General features: G+C 40.4%; 1 protein-coding gene, 1 non-coding gene and 1 pseudogene across 7 annotated transcripts in view; all 3 read right to left on the bottom strand.

Annotated features, from left to right (window-relative positions):
• Window positions 1-327: 327 nt before the first annotated feature.
• LOC139182961 (ADP-sugar pyrophosphatase pseudogene) lies at window positions 328-14,179 on the bottom strand (annotated as a pseudogene).
• On the bottom strand, window positions 7,915-7,986 carry TRNAC-ACA (transfer RNA cysteine (anticodon ACA)). The gene has a single exon. It is a non-coding gene; the product is annotated as a tRNA-Cys (tRNA).
• Window positions 14,180-14,311: 132 nt separating the features above from the next.
• The window catches only part of PIK3C2G (phosphatidylinositol-4-phosphate 3-kinase catalytic subunit type 2 gamma), a 644,646-nt gene continuing 640,225 nt past the window's right edge, over window positions 14,312-18,732 (bottom strand). For all 6 annotated transcript variants that reach the window (XM_070788624.1, XM_070788625.1, XM_070788623.1 and 3 more), the window contains one exon: window positions 14,312-14,824. In XM_070788624.1, coding sequence (XP_070644725.1) covers window positions 14,672-14,824 — 153 coding nt within the window. In that variant the 3' untranslated portion in view covers window positions 14,312-14,671. The remainder of the gene's footprint in view (window positions 14,825-18,732) is intronic.

Below are 18,732 nucleotides of genomic sequence, written 5' to 3' on the forward strand. Positions count from 1 at the left end.
ATACCCAGCCTATAAGAAGTTGGGTATCCCAGATTGCTCAGTGTATAATCATCCAGATCCTCCTTCATGGGCTGTCAGGAGTTAAGACCAAGAGACAGTCTTCCCAGTGGGCTTCCCCAGTGGCACGGTGCCTGCAGTGCAGAGGACTCCAGAGATGCAGGTTTGATCCTTGGGTTGGGAAGATCCTTTAGAGTAGGAAAGCACTGGTAAAAACTCATAGACTGAGGAGCCTGGCAGGCTATGGCTTATGGACTCACACAGGAGTTGGGCATAATGAGCACATAAGCACAGTCTTCCCAGGGGGGAAATGAACAGCCAATTCTCACAGGAATGCTTCTCTTTTGCCAGATTACAAAAGGATTTTATATTTGTTTATAATGCTTTTCTTTTATGAAAAAACCAATTTCAAATCTCCCTGAAAACTAAGCCGGATACAAAGTCTTAGTGAAGCAGGCCTGGTGGTTCTGTGTGCAGAAACGTGGCTACTGTCCTTTGGCATTCCAGCTTCAGGAAGAGCCCTTCAAAAGGCCTCACGTGTGCATGTTTTAGTGACCTGAGCACAGAAATAGACTCTGGCATTTACTCTCAGATACCCTTCAGCTACCAGAGCACCCCGTCTCTTCAGCAGGTCATTCTTTAGTAAGGAAATTACTTCCACAAATTCTCCATCTCCTGACTGTGGCTTAGGCCTTACATTTTCATTATCATCTGCACTGAGAGTTATGGTAGAGATGTGCGGGGTGCAACTAATTTGACAAACCCAGATCCATACGTATGGCTGAAGAACATGCAGCATTACCCTTATAGCTGGTTTTCTTCCTCGAGCTCCCGAAGAGCAGCTGCTTCTGGGCTTTCGCTGTTATCCATCGGACCGGGGGGAATTCATGACAGTAGCCTCCCATCGGTGGTTGGAACTGCTTCACTAGAATGATGCGTTCCTAGCAAAGGGTTCTTTGAGGCTCTGGGGTAACTGCCACCCCCATCACCCGACTATCCTCTTTGCTTTGCTGTTTCACAACTTCTTGTGTGACCAGTAGGATCCCTGTAAGTTGTTTTTTCAAGCATGATCCATTCCAGAAGGATCTTATTTAAATCATTTACTGTTCAACCTAATAGCAAGTGGCCTGTTCCGCCCATTAATGCAAGGCTTTCACCTTCTCTAAACTCCTAAAGCCTTTTGAAGATTTGGAATTCCATGAAAGTTTAAAGGCTTTTATCGGTGAATATTGTAAGAGTTCCTTAATTCTTGAAGCAGAAAGAACTTATTTCTCATTTACACCAAAAAGATTTAAAATAAGGAAGAAAAAAGGCTTTCCTTTTCTCACTTTCCTTCAGGTACCACTCAAACTCAGCTCACTCTTTGAAGACAAAATCTTTCTTTAATATCCCACACTACTTTAGAAATGCAATTTTGAAAGGAAACATTAGATTGTTATTTCCCTTCCAGTAATCTTGGAATGTCTTTAGGCATGTCTGTTTTCATTTTATGTGCATTATTTATCATTTACATCACCCTTTAAATTAAACTGGTACCATTATTATTACTATTATTATTTTCTCACAAGAGCTTTTACCAGATACTACCCATAGAAACGCCACTGCCAGAGATGTTCTCATATTAGAGAAGATTGGGAATGGTGTGAAAAGCCAGCTTTGACTTATTTCTAAGCCTAATTCACTTGTAGAAAAATAATTGTGTTGGTGAGGGAAAAGAAACAGAAGAAACAGCTAAAATGAACCTCTAGGCTGTGCTAACGGAAGATCTTTTAGCTTTTAAACTCTAGTTTAAATGTCACTTCCTCAGGGTGGCCAACCATGACCTCCTAGATTAGGTTACATTCCTTGCTTTATGTCTCCATGCAACTGAGGAAAGTGACAGCTAGGAAGTGACTTTGCACTGTCAGGGAGGCCTTGGTGTTGCTGGGAGCTAGCCTGACACTCACAGTCAGGCTACGGTGTTCTTTTGCCAGACGTGAACGATTTCACATCAATACCCAACAGGGCCACTGTGTGACCACGATGGATAAGGAGAAAAACGGGACCAGTCTGTAAGTCTGCAACCCTGGTGGGGCACCTGACAGAAGCATGAATATTGTCCAAACACCAAAGTGCCAAACACTCCTGGGGAAACGTGAATGACTCTTGGATTCTTCACCTGCTTCCTTGGACCTTCTCTCAAATCATCTAACACAAGCCTGAATCCAACAGTACGTCCTTTGCTGAGACACTCCATGGCTCTTCATTTGTGTATCTCCCTCATTGAGATGAGGAGTCAACCCACTGTGTGTGTTTCTGGTGGTCTTTGGCTGGAGGTCATTAACACAAACCTGGACTCTTCCTTTTGTTACTCTCATGACCTTTTAGTGATCAATGACAGGAAAGTTTTGTTATGTCATTAATTTTGACCTTTATTTTTCTCCCCCTTGCTTCTGGTTGTTTAGAACTTCAAATAGAAAACATGCAGATCACAGTCTAGACTTACCTTGACTTTTGTTTGGGAGATGGTGGCCACTGGAGGCCACTGATGGTGGTTGCTCTTAAGTTGCCCTATTTTTGAAAGAAGTGTGGAAGAACTGCCTAGAGCTGTAAAAAGGAGGTCTTTATGTAAATTTTGGTTAGGGAGGAGTATATGGTGTCCTGAGATGCAGACATGAGAATCCCAGATTCCACTTGAAAAATTTATGCAAATTTCAGGGGTTATTTGGGAGCCACAAAGGCAGGAACTTCATGCTGTGGATTAGGATCGGGAAAATGGAATTGCTTACTTTTAGTGAAGCCCTTCTGGGCTTGACCAATGAACATTTTATTGAGAGACTATATGAATTAGATTCTATTTTCAGGAGTTATTGAAATTCCTTGTTTTTTGCTAGTCTCTAAACATTTGCTGAATTACATTTCTTTCAAGGTAACAACCCTCTGGAAATATTTGTACCAACAAAGCTTTCTTGTGATGCATTCTGGATTCTTAGGCCATAAAGTTTGAGTCCCCTGTAGTATTTGGAGGTAAGTTATTTTTACCAGCCACTAGAAATTTCCACTTAAACATCAAAAAGGTAGATTAAAGTGGAATTTGAGCTTATGAGAGGTTGGTCTTCTTTGAGTCTTGCATTCTTACGCATCACCTTAGCACATGGTAGTGGCGGGGATGGTGGTGGGAGCTGATGTTAAATTCCTTACAAACCTACACATTCGCAGGAACCCATGCTCTCTGTCTACTTTCCATTCCATTTGTATACAATTTAACCTTAAAAAAAATTATTTATTTATTTGACTGTGCCAGGTCTTAGTTGCAGCATGTGCGGACTAGTTGTTTTATGTTTCTGGTTTTTCGACCTAGAGGCATGTGGGATCTTACCTCCCCAACCAGGAATCAAATCCACACCCCCTGCATTGGATGGCGAAGTCTTAACCACTGTCCCTAAAGTTCTTTTTCTGATGACATGAGGAAAATTTTTGGTATTTCCCCCCTCTTATTGTTTTAATATTCTTTTCAGATAGTTTGAGCTGGATTTATACCTTTTTTTTTTTGTTACTCCATCCTTTGGTCTGTCTATTTCTGTAGTTCATATAAGGATAACAGTGTTTCCTGGACCTGAGTGTCATGTTTACTTTTCCTATCCCTTCGCTCTGGCCTAGGCGTTTGTTTTTCTTTCTACTCTCAAAGTTCTGTCTTGAGGGAGATGAAGTCAGTGAATTTCATGTTTGTTCCACATCCCTTGTTCACATGAGTCTTGACCACCTTGATCCTCTGGAGTAGGTTTTGTTGTTATTATTTAGTTGCAAGTCATGTCTGACTCTTCTGTGACTCCATAGATTATAGCCCGCCAGGCTCCACTGTCCATGGAATTCTACAGGCAAGGATACTGGAGTGGGTTGCCATTTCCTTCTCCAGGGGATCTTCCTTACCCAGGGATCAAACCCTCATCTCCTGCACTGGCAGGCAATTCTTTACCGCTAAGCCACCCAGGAAGTGGTTAGTCTCACCTAAACTGTTCCTTTCAGACCAATATCTGCTCCAGAGCAAGTCTTGACCTGTAACCATCCTGTCTGATTTCCCTTCAGTAAGTCCTCTGTTTGCTTCATTTTCCCTTACAGTACCAGTTCTAGAGATTTTCCAAATAGGTTCCCCTAGGCCCTCTTGCCAATAATTATTTTCTTTTGAAAGTCACATAATAATTCTTGGAATCCTTTACACCTGTCTTCCTGGGTTTCCCTCTCAAATATGACCAGATTTGCTTATCACTTAATTACTCTGTCTCAGTTTTTGAGAGATGGTTTCCCAGTTGTTCTTATAAAATGCTGCTGCTTTATGAGAAATCTTTTTAAAGTTTTTCTAATTTTAACTCTCTCTAGGATGTCATGATAGCTGCTCTCCAAGGCCTTTCCTCTTTTTATCTGGTTGACTTTTTTTTTGAACCAGTAACAATTGAAATATATTGCCGTTTTCGATTACTTTTTCAAGAGAAACTGGATTTGAATCTGTCACCTTTTTCACTTTGTAGTTCTCTCTCCTGGCTCTTAGCATCTCATTTCCCCTTCATATCTTCCCAGTTTATGTTTTTAAGACCCCAGTATTTCTTTCAAGGAAATATCATTCTCATTACTACTCTGTTTGATGCCTTCTATTTTATTTTCCTTTTTCTACTACCTTTGTTCTGATGGTAAGAAATTCCAGTTCCTTCTTGATTCCTGGGGTAAATCAGAATTTCAGAGCCAGAGGCTAACGGGCACAGACTTTTAAATTGCTTTTTCAGTTTTGGGGCATTTAATAATCTCAGTCAGTTATTTTTTGACCTCAGCCTAGGAAGAGGGCATATTCTCTTTATGAAAAGAATACCCATTTTTTTTGATTTAAATATTAATAAAATCCACTTCCCTTCTGGCAATTGGAGGCATGGTTGAAATATCTGAACTCTAATAATTAGAGTTTCTTTAATTATCAAATGCAGTACCTCCTTGAGACTAGTGTTATTTCTTTGACTGAAGACTGTGGACATGACACACAAATTCAGGTTTGGCCCCTTCTCTTCCACAGCTGTTATCCTAAAGTCACTTCAAAATAATACACACACACACACACACACACACACACAAGAACACAGTTTGGGGAAGTTGATACAGTAGGAAACATATCTGTCTCTGGAGCTAAGAATTTTAAGCTCTAACTTTACTAGAGCTTGTAGCACACTTTAAATTCAGCTAATGTTCAAATTTCTGGCCTAGTTATTTTGAGATATGGCTGAGAAATCCATTAAAGAAAGCAGCCGATGTTCTTTTATCACCTAATGCTTAAAAAGCTTAAGAAAATTTTAAAAGGGTTATCTTTCTCTTATAGTCTGTTTTGTTCTAAAGACTAAATCTTACATGGTCTGTACTCATTAATGCCTAAAGGTTTAATGCTATATCCCTTTAATGATAAAAACCAGTCATTTGGTGCAATCTAAGCCATTACAAACTACCAAGGTTAATAAATCCACATAGCCCGTGCTTACCAAAGCCTAAAGTCCAAGCAGTGTCTCTTGGTCTACTGAAACTTGTGTTGATGCTGTGTTCACTCCAACATTAAAAAAAATTTTTTTTTTAATTTAATTTTGGCTGTGTTGGGTCTTCATTCTTGTGTTGGCTTTTCTCTAGTTTCGGCGAGCAGGGGCTACAGTTCATTATAGGGCATGGGCTTCTCATTGCAGTGGCTTCTCTTGTTGCCAAGCACAGGCTCTAGGGCTCATGAGTTTCAGTGGTTTCAGCATGCGAGTTTTAGTAGTTGTGGCTCCTGGGCTCTAAAGCACAGGCTTAGCAGTTGTGGTACATGGGCTTAGTTGATCTGCAGCATGTGGGATCTTTCCAGAGCAAGGATCAAACCATGTCTCCTGCATTGGCCGGTGGATTCTCCATCACTGAGCCAACAGGGAAGCCCTCCAATATTTTTTTGAAGAAAAAGTGTTAGGTTTAATATGTTTATCTAAATTGTATTGAGAACATTCTGGATCCTGTGCTAAGAAATAAAGTATATCTTAATTTGTGACATTTGTGTTAACAATATGAGGGTTAAGGTTGCTGGGCAGTTTAGTCACTAGAATTTCTCTCATGTATTAAATCTTCACTTTGGGCCTAGATAATATGTCAGTCATGGTAGCTCTTCAATAATCCATTTCTTTTTGGGAATCAAGTCCTGACCTTGAGCTGTGTTTGCTAGAAATGAGTCTGTTACCATAACCGCTTAATTGTTTGATATCGGTAGCCATGTCATATCTGTGACCCTCAGTTTCTTTTAGCCTGCTCGTTTTGAGATGTCTTAGTTTTCTGTGGAAGTTTTTCAGGGATTTTGAAGATGAGAATGCAGGGGTTGGGGTTCATGGGATGGGCAGTTGTCCAGTGCTTCCAGTCCCTCACATCCAGGTAACCTAAAAATCCACCCCTCCCCCAGTGTGTATGTAAACATTACATTCAAGAATTCATTTGACTGGAAAGTTTACTATGAGACATTTGAATATTATTAGTTTCTAAAACTATAATAATCTCTCCCTTCCCCATCTCATTGGGTTTCCCTGATAGCTCAGTTGGTAAAGAATCCACCTGCAATGCAGGAGACCCCAGTTCAATTTCTGGGTCAGGAAAATTCACTGGAGAAGGGATAGGCTACCCATGACAGTATTCTTGGGCTTCCCTTTTGGATCAGCTGGTAAAGAATCCTCCTGCAATGTGTGAGACCTGGGTGTGATCCCTGGTTGGAAAGATGCCCTAGAGAAAGAAAAGGCTACCCATTGCAGTATTCTGGCCCAGAGAATTCCATGGACTGTATAGCCCATGAGATCACAAAGAGTTGGACACGACTGAGCGGCTTTCACTTCCCCATCTCATTAGACTTCTTGTAAAAGGCAAATAAAATACAGATATAAAAAGGCTAAAAGAGCTGTAAAACATGATATGAATGAGAGTTAAGACTAGGAACCTTGTTTTTCTCATTCACTGGTGTCTTGTTTTTCTCGTTCACTGGTGTGTCATTCAGTCATTATTCAGGCATTTAATTTATAAAGACTTACTAAGCATCTACTACATGCCAGGTTTTTGTAGGGGCTAGAACAGCAAAACAAATGAAGACTCAATGTTAGATTCATTTGTTAGAGCTGCCATAAAAAATTACACCAACTTGGTGACTTAAACAACAGAAATGTTTTTGTCTCACACTTCTGGGAGATAGAAGCCTGAAATTAAGGGGCTGGCAGGGTTGGTTCCTTCTGACAATCTGTTCCATGCATCTCTCCTAGCTCAGGTAGTTTGTTGGTATTCCTTGGCTTATACATGCATCACTTTAACCTCTACTTCATGTTTTCATATGGCGTTCTCTCTGGTTGCAGGTCAATGTCCAGATTTCCTCCTTTTATAAGGACGCTGGTCTTATTGGACTACAGGCCCACTCTACTCTAGGATGACCTCTTCTTAGCTAGTTACATCTGCAGTGACCCCATTTCCAAATAAAGTTGCATTTTGAGGTTACTGGTGGTTACTGTGCTTTGTTGTGCTCAGTTGTGTCCAACTCTTCCGTGACCCCATGGACTGTAACCCTACAGGGTCCTCTGTCCATGGAATTTCCCAGGCAAGAATACTGGAGTGGTTGCCATTTCCTTCTCCAAGAGATCTTTCCAAACCAGGGATCGAACCCACATTTCCTGCATTGGCAGGCAGGTTCTATATCACTGAGCTACCTGGGAAGCCCTTCTGGTCGTTAGGACTTATCAATTTTGAGGGGACATAATTCAGTCCATAAAACTTACGTAGTGAAAGTGAAAATGAAGTTGCTCATTCGTGTCCGACTCTTTGTGACCCCATAGACTGTAGCGTACCAGGCTCCTCTGTCCATGGGATTTTCCAGGCAATAGTACTGGAGTGGATTGCCATTTCCTTCTCCAGGGGATCTTCCCAACCCAGGGCTCGAACCTGGGTCTTCTGCATTGTAGACAGACGCTTTACCATCTGAGCCACCAGGGAAGTCCAAAACTTACATAACATCTGTCTAAATATAAAAGTTATAAATAAAGCCAAGAAGTCATTAAGTGCAACATGTCTTGATCTCCTCTATAAACACCTGAAAAGACAGCTTTTAATTGAGAATTCTTGGATGTCTTAGAGATCTGTGTTGGATTATGGTGACCTGAAAAGGACTGGGTCCTCTCCTAGAACTGGCTCTCCTTCTGTATGTCCTGTTTCGCCTACGGGCTCCCTCCTGTACTGTCAGTGGCCTCATGCACATTTGTGGACGCTCCAGCTGGTACATTTAAGCTGCATCCATATACACTGTAAGCAGCTTGCCCTTGGCCACCACTGGAGCCTAGGCATTCCTCGCCCTGATGTGGTGTCTGACTTCAGGCGAATGGATCCTTAGAAGGCCTGCAGAGGCTGTTTGGGCAGGGAATTCTGGAGTCATGTGTACCTAGAATTTGGTCTAGAATGAGGCTTGTGGGTATAGGTGAGTCATAGACCTCACCATAGGTATATGGTGAGGGCACCTGAGCAAGGATTCTTCTTGCCTGGGGCTATAGCTGTACTGTCAGTGACATCACTTCTTGAGAGTCTTGTGTTTTAGTGAAAGGATACAAAACATGAATAATAAAAAAAATAAATAAGTAAATTGTATAGAATGTTCAAAGGTGATAAGGATATAAGAAAAAAAGTAGAGCCAAGTGGGAAGGATCTGGTGTGTATTTGAGGACAGAGCAGGTTTCAGTATGACACAGACAGGTCAAGATGGAAACATATGACCAAGACTAGAAAGAGGTGAGAGAACAGGTAGGTGGATACATGGGACAAAAACACATTTTGGAGGAAAGGATCTGCATGATAAAGATTCCAGGGAAGAAGCATATGCCTAGAACACTCAGGGAATGGAAAGGAGGCCAGTGTTTCTTGAGTGTGTTGAGCATAGGAGGATGTAATGGGAGTTAAAATCAGAGAGATGACCAATGGGAGGCCAGATCACATTGGGCTTTTAGGCTATTTTGAAGGTTTGTGCTTTTACTCTGAGATTAGAAGGCTCTGCAAGGTTTTGAGCCAGAAGAACAATATGATGACTCCAATTGCTGAGTTGAGAATACACTGTAAGGACTTCCCTGTAGCTCAAACAGTAGAGAATCTTCTTGCAACGCAGGAGACCTGAGTTTGATTCTTGGGTTGGGAAGATCTTCTGGATAAGGAAATGGCAACCCACACCAGTATTCTTGCCTGGAGAATCCCAAGGACAGAGAATCCTGGCAGGATACAGTCTGTGGGGTCACAAAGAGTCTGACATGACTGAGCGACTGAAACTATTACTATTACTATAAGGGCTGCTGCTGCTAAGTCACTTGAGTCGTGTCTGACTCTGTGCAACCCCAGAGACGGCAGCCCACCAGGCTCCCCCATCCCTGGGATTCTCCAGGCAAGAACACTGGAGTGGGTTGCCATTTCCTTCTCCAATGCATGATAGTGAAAAGTGAAAGTGAAGTCACTCAGTCAGGTCCGACTCTTAGCGACCCCATGGACTGCAGCCTACCGGGCTCCTCCGTCCATAGGATTTTCCAGGCAAGAGTACTGGAGTGGGGTGCCATTGCCTTCTCCCAACTGTAAGGGCAGGCGGGGTAAACACAGAAACTAAGACTATTTAGAAGAAGGCAATTGTAGTAATTTGGGCCAAAGTCGATAGGATTGCCTTGAACAGGAGAGGAAACAGATGGAGAGGGGTAAGTGGTTGGATCTGGAAAAAGTTGACTATACTTTGTGTGTCCATTCCTCCTATTCATCTTGTTGTGATTCCTTCTTCTTATCTCCAATTGTAGAAATTTTCTACTAGTCTTCAGATTATTCTTATTTATAGTTGCTCTGTTGTTGTTCAGTAGCTAAGTTGTATCCGACATGGACTGCAGCACTCTGAGGCTCCTCTGTCCTCCACTATTGCCCAGAGTTTGTGCAAATTCATGTCCATTGAGTGGCTGTCTTTAGAAATAGCTGAGTTGCTTTGTAATTGGTTGTTATTTTGGTGTGCTTATGGAAGGAGGCGAATTCAGAGTCTTCCTACTCCATCATCCTGGCCATTCTTTGGGCTGGAGTTGTAAAACTGGGGAATACATAAGAGATAAGTGTTCAATTCCTGGGTTGGAAAGATTCTGGGTTGGAAAGACCCTGGAGGAGGATGTGGCAACCCACTCCAGTATTCTTGCCTGGAGAATCCTATGGACAGAGGAGGCTGGTGGGCTACAGTTCATGGGTCACAGAGTCAGACATGACTGAAGCAACTTAGCACGTATGTAGCATATGATATTTAAAGCCATCAAAATGGGATGAGACCAGTAGGGAGTGGAAGTTGATGGAGAAGAGGACCAAGGACTGGGCCCTAGACACTTCAACATTGGAGACTGTGGAGATGCTCCTGCACGGAAGACTGAGAAGGAGGGACCAGTGTTATAGAAGGAAAGCACAAGGGGGTGTTGTATTCTGGAAGCCAAAGGAAGAGCTTTGAGAAAGAAGGTTATTGACTGTGTATTTCAATGCTGCTGATAGGTAAGTTTGGATCAGGGCTAAATAGCTAAATCCCAAGGAAACTAAATAGCTAAATCCAAAGGAATCAGTTTGGAAACTGACCTTTGGATTTAGCTTTGTGGAGGTCAGTAGGTATCGTGACAAAAGCAGTTTTGTTGAAGTGTTTGGGACAAACATCTCCTTGGAATGATCTGAGAGAAAATGAGAAGAGAAAATCTGGAGGCAGAGATTAGAGACAACCATTTTGAAAAGTTCTGCTGCAGAAAAGAGCCAGTCAATTAGATGAATATTTGGAAAGAAGACAGAAGTGCTGAGATATTTTTTAGAATAGTTGTTCCATCATGTAACCATGTATGTTGAAGAGACTTGTCTAGAAGAGAATAAAGAAATGATGCTTTTGCATAGAGGAGAATTCCAGTACTGTTTTTGAGTAGGTAAGAGGTTGTTGTTGTTCAGTCCCTCAGTCATGTCTGACTCTTTGCGACCCCATGGACTGCATCATGCCAGGCTTCCCTGTCCTTCATCATCTCCCAGCATGCTCAGACTCATGTCCATTGAGTTGGTGATGCCATCCAACCATCTTGTGCTCTGTCGTCCCCTTCTCCTCCTGCCTTCTATCTTTCCCAGCATCAGAGTCTTTCTCAATGAGTTGACTCTTTGCATCAGGTGGCCAAAGTATTGGAGCTTCAGCTTCAGCATCAGTCTTCCGATGAATATTCAGAGTTGATTCCTTTAGGACTGACTGATTGGATCTCCTTGCAGTCCAAGGGACTCTCAAGAGTCTTTTCCAAATCCACAGTTCAAAACCATCAGTTCGACTGAGCTGGATAATCCCTCTTATAATATTTCTTTTTCTAAATGTTATTTAGAAACTTCAAGTGAGAAAAACAGCTCTTTGGAGGATGAAACGTCACATGTATAAAATACACCTTTTAGGATCATTTTTTTTTCTGGCCTATTTGAAATGCAAAGCCTCACTGAAAATCGATTTTGACAGAATTTCAATGTATCAGTCAATCTGTTGTGTGATTTTTATGTGTGGTGTTCTGTTATTGTTTTAAATAATTTTGGTTCTTCTCAGTTTCAAAGATACATTTTATTGTGCTAAGAAATACAAAGCAATTTGTCTTGCCAGATGAGCTTCAGGAGTTATGTTTGTCTAAGGAATGTTGTCTGTGTTTTAAATGAACATATAATTGTTTACCAAAAGCTTGAGAAATGTACTTCAGTGTTTCAGAGGATCATTTGACTTCTGTGCACTAACAGCTGAGTCGTTTTGTGGTATTTACAGATTCTTCTTAACTGTAAATACAACTTGGGGGGTTATAATAAATGTTGGGGGAGAGTTGTAATAAATGACTGATGTCAATAGGAATTCAAGGAAGGCTGGAGCAAGATAGCGTGGGGTGGGGTGGTTATGGATCTATAAGTGAATAAAATATATACTACTGGGACTAGAGTCTGACAAACATTTTTTGCCCTGAAGACCGTCTTCCTTTGAAAAGGAAATTCCTGGGGGGAAAATGTACCAGATGATGAGGACCAACCAGGAGACAAACCAGTAATTCTGTGCTATGGAAGAAAACATGCTGGCTGTCCTTTTGTTAAGGATGTAATTACACTTGTTTTTTTTTTTTTTTTTTATTGTATATTAGATGACCTTACTGCAGTTTTTACCTGTTATAAATAAAGAGACCTTGATGTTTTAAAAAAAACAAAAATCAGTTCTTTGGTGCTCAGCCTTCTTTATAGTCTAACTCTCACATCCATACATGACTACTGGAAAAACCATAGCTTTGATTAGATGGATTTTTGTTGGCAAAGTAATGTCTTTGCTTTTTAATATACTGTCTAGGTTTTTCATAATAGCTTTTCTTCCAAGGAGCCAGCGCCTTTTAATTTCATGGCTGCAGTCACTGTCCACAGTGTTTTTGGAGCCCAAGTAAACAAAGCCTTTCACTGTTTTCATTGTTTCCCCATCTCTATGCCATGAAGTGATGGGACAAGATGCCATGATCTTTGTATTTTGAATGTTGAGTTTTAGGCCAGCTTTTTCACTCTCCTCTTCTGCCTTTGTCAAGAGGCTCTTTGGTTCCTTTTCACTTTCTGCCATTAAGATGGTGTCATCTGCATATCTGAGGTTATTGATATTTCTCCCTGCAGACTTGATTCCAGCTTGTGATTCATCCAGCCCAGCATTTCACATGATGTACTCTGCATATAAGTTAAATAAGCAGGGTGACAATATACAGCCTTGACATATTCCTCCCCAATTTGGAACCAATGTGTTGTTCCAGGTTTGGTCCTCACTGTTGCTTCTTGAACTGCATACAAGTTTCTCAGGAGGCAGATAAGGTAGTCTGTTGTTCCCATGTCTTTAAGAATTTTATACAGTTTGTTGTGATCCACACAGTCAAGGGCTTTCGCACAGTCAATGAAACAGAAGTAGATGTTTTTCTGGAATTCCCTTGCTTTTTCTATGATCCAAAAGCTTCCCAGGTGGCACAATTGGTAAAGAACCACTTGCCAATGCATGAGCTAAGAGGGCCTGGAGTCAAATGTACAAGCTGAGGGATTGGTTTTGGGTAGGAGCTGGGGTGGTTTTTCTATGATAATAAGTAGAAAGGTGGAATGTAGACTGTGCTGAGTGGGTAGACGTGCTAGTGGACTGATTCCAATTTCTAAGTGAAGTAGGAAACACAGTCATCAACTGAGAGTGAGGATTACGGTAGAGGGTTCTGGGGTTTCATCAGAGAGAAGGATATGGAATCACTCTATTAGAAAAGGACAGGGAATCGACCTGAAACACCCAGTCACTGCCCAGAGGATTATGGATGATTTGACTCACATGATCATGTGTTCAGAGCAAGACCATATCAGCCCACACTAGGCACACATGTATTTTCAATGAATAAATGTACAGTCTTTTACAAGTTTACGCCAATGACTGTATAAAAAAGAACTTAAGTTGCTTTTTTAATATACACACAGGAGAACGCTGAGTAAAGCAAGGGTTTTAATAATTTAATTGGCAGGAATTTTTTAAAGCAATTTAATTCTCTTAAAAAATATGATAAAGTGCCTTGATTTGTACCTACTTTGCAGGGTGGAAATCTGCAGGATTTTGAAAAAGTTAATTTATGGCTGCACTGGGTCTTGCTGCTGTGTAAGGGCTTTCTCTATCTGTGGTAAGCGGGAGTACTTTCTGGTGGTGGTGCGTGGGCTTCTTGTTGCGATGGCTCCTCTCGTTGTGGGGCACAGCTCTAGGGCTCCCAGGCTCCATAGTAAGGCACTAGGGCGTAGTTGCCCTGTGGTGTGTGGTATATTCATTCCTTGACCAGGGATCGAACCTGTGTCCCCTGCACTGCAATGTAGATTCTTAACCACTGAATCACCGGGGAAGTCCCTCCAGGATTGTCTACTCAGGTCACGATGGGTATGAAAGTAGGTTCAGAAGTAAGAAAACTTTTTGTTGTACAGAAAAGATGTTTTGATCAGAAGGGAGGGTTTCAGAGTTTGAGATCTTTGAATTAAGGTATACCACAGTTTAAAATGTGATAATGCCTCTGATTGGGTGATATCCAGTGGTGATGAGTATTGAAGACGGTGAAAAACTACAAAAATTCTTCCAAAAATTGGATTTAAGAATTTTAGGCATTTATGCTTGGTTTTTCTGTTAGAAAATAACTATAGTATTCTGCCAGAGCTTACTAATGCCTTCAATACATATAAAATTATAAGTGGATGTGTAGGTATATATACTTAATCCAAATTTTAAAAACTTGTTTCAGATATACTTAGGTCTTGAAGTGATAAGATTTATTTGCTTTGGTTTTTTTTGAAAACTACATTAAAAGTATTGCTTTTAACTATAGGCACATAATTATAAAGTGCATGCATGTTTGATTTAAAAGATACACTAAAATATCCTTTTATTATTTTACATATTGAATTTACACAATCAATTGGAGAAATGGTTCTAAGAAAACAGTGAAATACACAGAGAATAAATAACTAAAAACATTGATTCTGATTTCTTTTCTCTGTGTCCTTAATTTACCACACTACCTTTGATTAAAAAAATGTCCTGATCTTGTGATAGAGAGGCCCAAAAGTGAAAAAAATATGAGTAGTTAATGAATCTGTATGTTCAAAGCAATGCTCAAATTATACTGTTACCTAGTGGATACCATTTTTCTTCATTGAGTGTGACACTGCAGAGTTGGATGTTAATTGCTCCTACAAACGTGGTTTTGCTCTTTACAATAAGCATTAAGACATGTCCTTGGAGCTCTGTGACTTCATCATATACTACCTGAAAAGGGAGAGAATTTTGAAAATATAAATTAGATATGCTTAAATGCATCTTTTAAAAAATATTTCTTTTAACAAAATAATTGCATCTCATATTTTGTACCTTGGAATGGACAGGTTAATGTTGTTAGAATCTTTCATTTCTAACTCTTAATTCTGAAGAGCTAAAGGTTCTGCTAACATGAAGGAGTTTAATGACAAAGTATTTCTTAAGAAGCTTAAAATTTACTCTGATTCCATTAATAATTGTCTATCCCAAATTTAATAAGGTTGCAAATCATTCTCTAGGAAGAAATTTAAATACTTACCACCTTTTAACTGTCCTTGAATTTATGTGCAGCATGGAGCCTTGAACACTATTTTTCTTTGTTGAAGGCTAATGAGGAAATCAGACCAATCTCCATGATTTCCTTGTGTTAATGTAGTCCAACAATATTTCCTTCTCCATGTGAAGCAGTCATACTATGGTTACTTTAATTTAAAATTGTTTAATATTTAGTTATGAAAATATATGCTCATTAAGTAAAATATGGGGATGAAACAGAAATGAATATAAAAGAACATTTTTATATTTCTACCATTAGGAGATAATTATAGTTAACATTTTGCTGTGCTTTTTGTTTTCTATATATAATCAATTTTTAGATTCTGAGCTATGATTATGTTGTGTGTACAGTTTTGTGTCTTTCTTCTTTTCATTTACTAGTCATGGAACTATTTTTAAGGAGAGAGAGCTATTCAACTGCGATTTATAATATCCAAGAAGTAAGTTACAGGCATTATCACTGTGTTCCTGCAGTGGTAAAGAAACTTTAAAAACTGCAGGATCAAGAAGTTAGTTGTACATCATAAAAGGAGGAGATTGCTGTGTATAAACCCAAAGTGGTTGCCAAGGAAACTCCTTATAACACATTTAGAGGAGTCTCATATGATGCTACAAATGTGCTTGCTTTTTATAGTGAAGCTACAAGATAGAAAGAAGTGCTTTATATGCAAAGAAGAATCAGAGGAAACAAATTGAGAGGAAAGCCTTGAATCTTCTAGGAAGCCTGCTCAGTGTGTATGGATGTGATTTCTGGCCATCTTAAGATATCAATGAAATTCCACTAAAGAATCTACCAGCAGCTCTGAGCAGTGATTTATTTATCAAAAAAATAATAATTCAATTAAGGGATATGACATACAATACAGGATGTTGATGCAGTCTATATTACTTCTTGTGACAGCTCCTGGCTACCTACTCTTCTATTATCTTGCTCCCATTCCAGGCAGGAGATTACCTTTTAAATTCTTGTGTGTGCCTACTAAGTCACCTCAGCTGTGTCCGACTCTTTGAGACCCCATGGACTGTAGCCTGCCAGACTCCTCTGTCCATGGGATTCTCAGGGCAGAACTGCTTATTCAAGTTATTCCACTTAAGTTCTTGAGTTCCCCCAGATAGTAAAGGATTTTAAGGGCTGCCTTAAAAATTTCAAAGTCTTACTGATGTAATTCATCTTTAATGGCAAAGAGAAGTCTAACGTGGACTCTGAATCACTCTTATCTCCTGAACACCTATTTTTCCAGGACTTCAGAGTAAGCTCCTTTTCCTCTTCTCTATGGTGGTTATTTTGAACTGTCTAAATTATCCTCCATTTTCCTCCCCACAACACATTCGGCAGATACACTCAATTCCTATTTTACAGAGGAAATAGACAAAGGGCTCTTCAAAGTGTATAAAAAAAAAATGGAATAGCTCTGACCATTAGGCTTTTGGAAAATCTGGTTTCAGAACACTGGGAATCTTATAAATTAGTGCTAAAGATGTAACTTTCTAAGAAACATATCTATGATACATATTTATTTAAATCTGTTGTCACTATGACTGCAAGGAGATCCAACCAGTCCATTCTGAAGGAATCAGCCCTGGGATTTCTTTGGAAGGAATGATGCTAAAGCTGAAACTCCAGTTCTTTGGCCACCTCATGCAAAGAGTTGACTCATTAGAAAAGACTCTGATGCTGGGAGGGATTGGGGGCAAGAGAAGAAGGGGACGACAGAGGATGAGATGGCTGGATGGCATCACTGACTCGATGGACGTGAGTCTGAGTGAAGTCCGGGAGTTGGTGGATGGACAGGGAGGCCTGGCGTGCTGTGATTCATGGGGTCGCAAAGAGTCGGACACGACTGAGGGACTGATCTGATCTGATAGTTCTTCCTCCATTTACAATGGGGTTACATCCTGATGGGCTTATAAACCCATGGTAAACTGAACAGATGGCGCTAGTGGTAGAACCTGCCTGCCCATACAGGAGACATAAGAGACCCGGGTTTGATCCCTGGGTTGGGAAGATCCCCTGGAGGAGGGCATGGCAACCCACTCCAGTATTCTTGCCTGGGGAAATTCCATGGACAGAGGAGCCTAGAGGGCTACTGTCCATGAGGTTGCAGAGTCGGAGACAACTGAGCAACTGAGCACACACACACTTAACCCGTCGAACATCATAGCTTAGCCTCATCTACCTTAAATGCATTCAGGACACTTATGTCAGCCTACAGTTAGACAAAATCATCTAACACAAAGCCTCTTCTATAACAATGTGTGTATGTCTCATATAATTTATTGGATACAGTACTGAAAGTGAAAAGCAGAATGGCTGGCTGGGTACAAAATGGTTGTGAGAGTATTGGTTGTTTACTCTCATGATTGCGTGACTGACTGAGACTTGTGGCTCACTGCCACTGCCCAGCATCAGGAGAGAATATTCTACCACGCACTGATAAGCTGGGAGAAGATCAGAATTTGTAGTACAGGTTCTACTGAATGCATACCGCTTTTGCACCACTGTAAGTTCAAAAAATTTCAGGTTGAACCAGCCCAAGTTGGGGGCCATCTGAATGAACTTTCTTATTTGAATATGGTGATAATATTTACCTTTTAGTATTGTGAAGAAGAATAAAATGAGAGAATGAATATAATTAGCCTTGGTGCAAAACCTGGTACATAGTAAACACTAATGAATTATAACCAAAAAAGATCCATCAAATACACAAAAAAAGAACAGTCATTTCTTGGTATTTTTGACTTGAAAAGTGAAACTGTTAGTTGCTCAGTCATGGCCGACTCTTTGTGACCCCATGGACTGTAGCCCATCAGGCTCCTCTGTCCATGGAATTCTCCAGGCAAGAATAGTGGAGTGAGGGCCATTCCCTTCTCTAGGGGATCTTCCCAACTAGGGATCGAACCTGGGTCTCCCTCATTGCAGGCAGATTCTATACCAGCTGAGGCACCAGGGAAGCCCATTTTACCTTAGCTGACAGGAAATAACAGTGGTAGACAAAGTTGAGTCTCCAGCTATTTAGCAAGCAGAATTTCTCTAATATTCGATGCTAGGAATTAATTGCCTTCCTGGTTAAAATGCAAACATTTAAACTCCAAAGTTTATATTACTATGGATTTTTTTCCTATGCTTTATTATGTAAAAGCTATTTTTCTTGAAAGTGACTGTTTTATAACATGTAATCATTGCACATCATAGATGATATATACATATATTCTAATTGCTTTACTTCATCTGTAACATTTTAAAAATAAGCACTTTTTTCTTCATTGCAATGAATAATTAGTGTGTAATGCTAGAGATGTATGCAAATGACTATATTCTTTGAGACTTTTCACCAAATGATTTAATATGTATTCTGCCTTAATATAAACAGAACCAAAAATACACAGCTCTTTTAATTTCACTTTGTAATACTTTTTACCCATGCTGCTGCTGCTAAGTCACTTCAGTCGTGTCCGACTCTGTGTGACCCCATGGACGGCAGCCGACCAGGCTCCCTGTCCCTGGGATTCTCCAGGCAAGAACACAGGAGTGAGTTGCCATTGCCTTCTCCAATGCATGAAAGCGGAAAGTGAAAGTGAAGTCG

Source organism: Bos indicus, chromosome 5, assembly GCF_029378745.1.
Source record: "Bos indicus isolate NIAB-ARS_2022 breed Sahiwal x Tharparkar chromosome 5, NIAB-ARS_B.indTharparkar_mat_pri_1.0, whole genome shotgun sequence".
NCBI classification, from domain to species: domain Eukaryota; kingdom Metazoa; phylum Chordata; class Mammalia; order Artiodactyla; family Bovidae; genus Bos; species Bos indicus.